General features: G+C 40.1%; 1 protein-coding gene across 2 annotated transcripts in view; it reads right to left on the bottom strand.

Moving 5' to 3' along the window:
- Positions 1-1,852, bottom strand: part of LOC107744626 (mediator of RNA polymerase II transcription subunit 13-like) — a 98,922-nt gene that overhangs the window by 35,164 nt on the left and 61,906 nt on the right. For both annotated transcript variants that reach the window (XM_016558419.1, XM_016558420.1), the window contains exons 6-8: positions 1,591-1,785; positions 1,328-1,490; positions 500-613 (exon numbers count right to left, since the gene is read on the bottom strand). In XM_016558419.1, the coding sequence (XP_016413905.1) occupies positions 500-613; positions 1,328-1,490; positions 1,591-1,785 (472 nt within the window). The remainder of the gene's footprint in view (positions 1-499; positions 614-1,327; positions 1,491-1,590; positions 1,786-1,852) is intronic.

The following is a 1,852-nucleotide window of genomic DNA, read 5'->3' as shown; positions in this document are numbered from 1 at the left end:
TTGTTTCTTTTGTTTCTTTGTTTTGTTTTAATTTGTCCTATTGCTTCTGATTGGTTTCTTTTTCCCTCAGATATAACCCTACTTTTATTTTAAAAATTAGGCATTTTACTTCATTTGTTTCTTTGTTTTGTTTTAATTTGTCCTATTGCTTCTGATTGGTTTCTTTTTCCCTCAGCTGTTTTTGATATAACCCTAAACTTGCAACACATGCAGACTATGAATATATAAGCAAGCAAATTTCTTCTCTCTATCAGAGAGGCAAATAAAAGAATCAGAGCAGAGCTTATGACAGCTTAACACCATCACTCAGAAACCAGTTTCTCCGGTTTTCACAAAGAGCTTATTTAATACTCCATGACAAATGTATTGCCTGTCATTTTACAGAGTGACAGATGACACTACAAGAGCTGAAAAGTGATTAGTGGCAGCAGTAGTGTGGAATGGTTAAACAACGACAGCCTGTGAGAATACAGGACTGAGTGAATGTTCATGTCTGTACCTCGAACAGTTGCAGCTTGATCTCTGTGTGGAGTCGACAAAGTCCCAGGTGCCCACTTTCATCGGCGTCTCCTCCTCGCTGGTCCCATTGGAGGCTGTGACAGAGAATTTCCGTCTGCAAACACACAATGAAACAAGATTGGACTCAAACTCTCTGAATCTTCTGAATAGTTTCTAAATCACAAAATCTATGGTACTTTGTTGAGGCTAGTTGTATTTGGTTTTACTCCAGTAAATATCTCCCAGCGTCGGTTTATTTTTGAAAGTCAAATTCTGTATACATACTGCGAAGTTATAGTTACACAAAAGTTTATGAATATTTTTACTGTTATTGCCCAGGAAAAACTATTTTATTGAACACACATTGACCTTTTTGAGTAAAGGCGGATATGCCATTATAGGTAGTACAATCAATTATAGGATTATCAGGATTATCTTTTTTAACGAATAAATGGTATACATTGTTAAAATCTTAAATGTGACAACACGACTTGAAATGAATGAAATTTTAGTTTGGACATAGTGTCCAAAAACTGTTCCCAAGATGGACTGAACTGACGTTTAAAAGCATTAAACAATCACACATTTGTGCAAATTCTGACTCTAAACCTTGCAGACAAAGCCCTTGTGAAAAGTTCCCTGTGTGACAACTAATCTTGATCACTCCTAATTGTTTTTTCCCCTTCAATAATCAGTAATAAAACAATCTGTGGCTCAGATATGCATTGTACCAGTAACAGTGCATTGTAGATCTATCATGACTGTGAAATGGGATGATCTGATCTCAAATTTACTCTGAACTCATCTGAGGATGTCTGAGCACACTTACTTGTTCTGAGCTCGGTTGATGTTGCACTCCTGCCAAACGCTCTCAACCACCTGACTTGCCATCCTGCGTGGAATCTTGCCACCGTGATGACTGGTGCTGTCAACACTGAATCCATCCATCACCACCGGCAACCGCATGCACTTCTGTGCCGAGTGAGAGTGAACTAGAGAAATAAAAAAAAGACAAAAAGTTTGAGAGTGTAACGGATGCTGGCCATGAAATGAGATGGGCATGGGTTTGTGTCAAGGTTGAGGCATGTTTACCTGTCTGAGCCTCCTCAGGTGAGGTGGGAGGAGTCAGGGTCACTGAAGAGATGGCAGGGTCACGGTTTGAAGCAGGTACTTGATGGCCATTTGAATAGACAGCGGTGCAGTGCGAGGACCCCGTAGGTGTTACAGTGGGGATGTCTGACTGCGGGACTAACACCAGGCATGCAGGATACACCATGCGCACACCACCTGGAGAAACGGCCACAAATTAACACCTTATGAACGCACACTTTTAGAGGGGAAAAAAAAAAAAAAA

This window comes from Sinocyclocheilus rhinocerous, unplaced genomic scaffold (genome assembly GCF_001515625.1).
Source record: "Sinocyclocheilus rhinocerous isolate Xijiao unplaced genomic scaffold, SAMN03320098_v1.1 scaffold767, whole genome shotgun sequence".
Lineage (NCBI taxonomy): Eukaryota > Metazoa > Chordata > Actinopteri > Cypriniformes > Cyprinidae > Sinocyclocheilus > Sinocyclocheilus rhinocerous.
The sequence above is the reverse complement of the archived record's forward strand: the minus strand, read 5'-3'. Positions and strand labels throughout refer to the sequence as shown.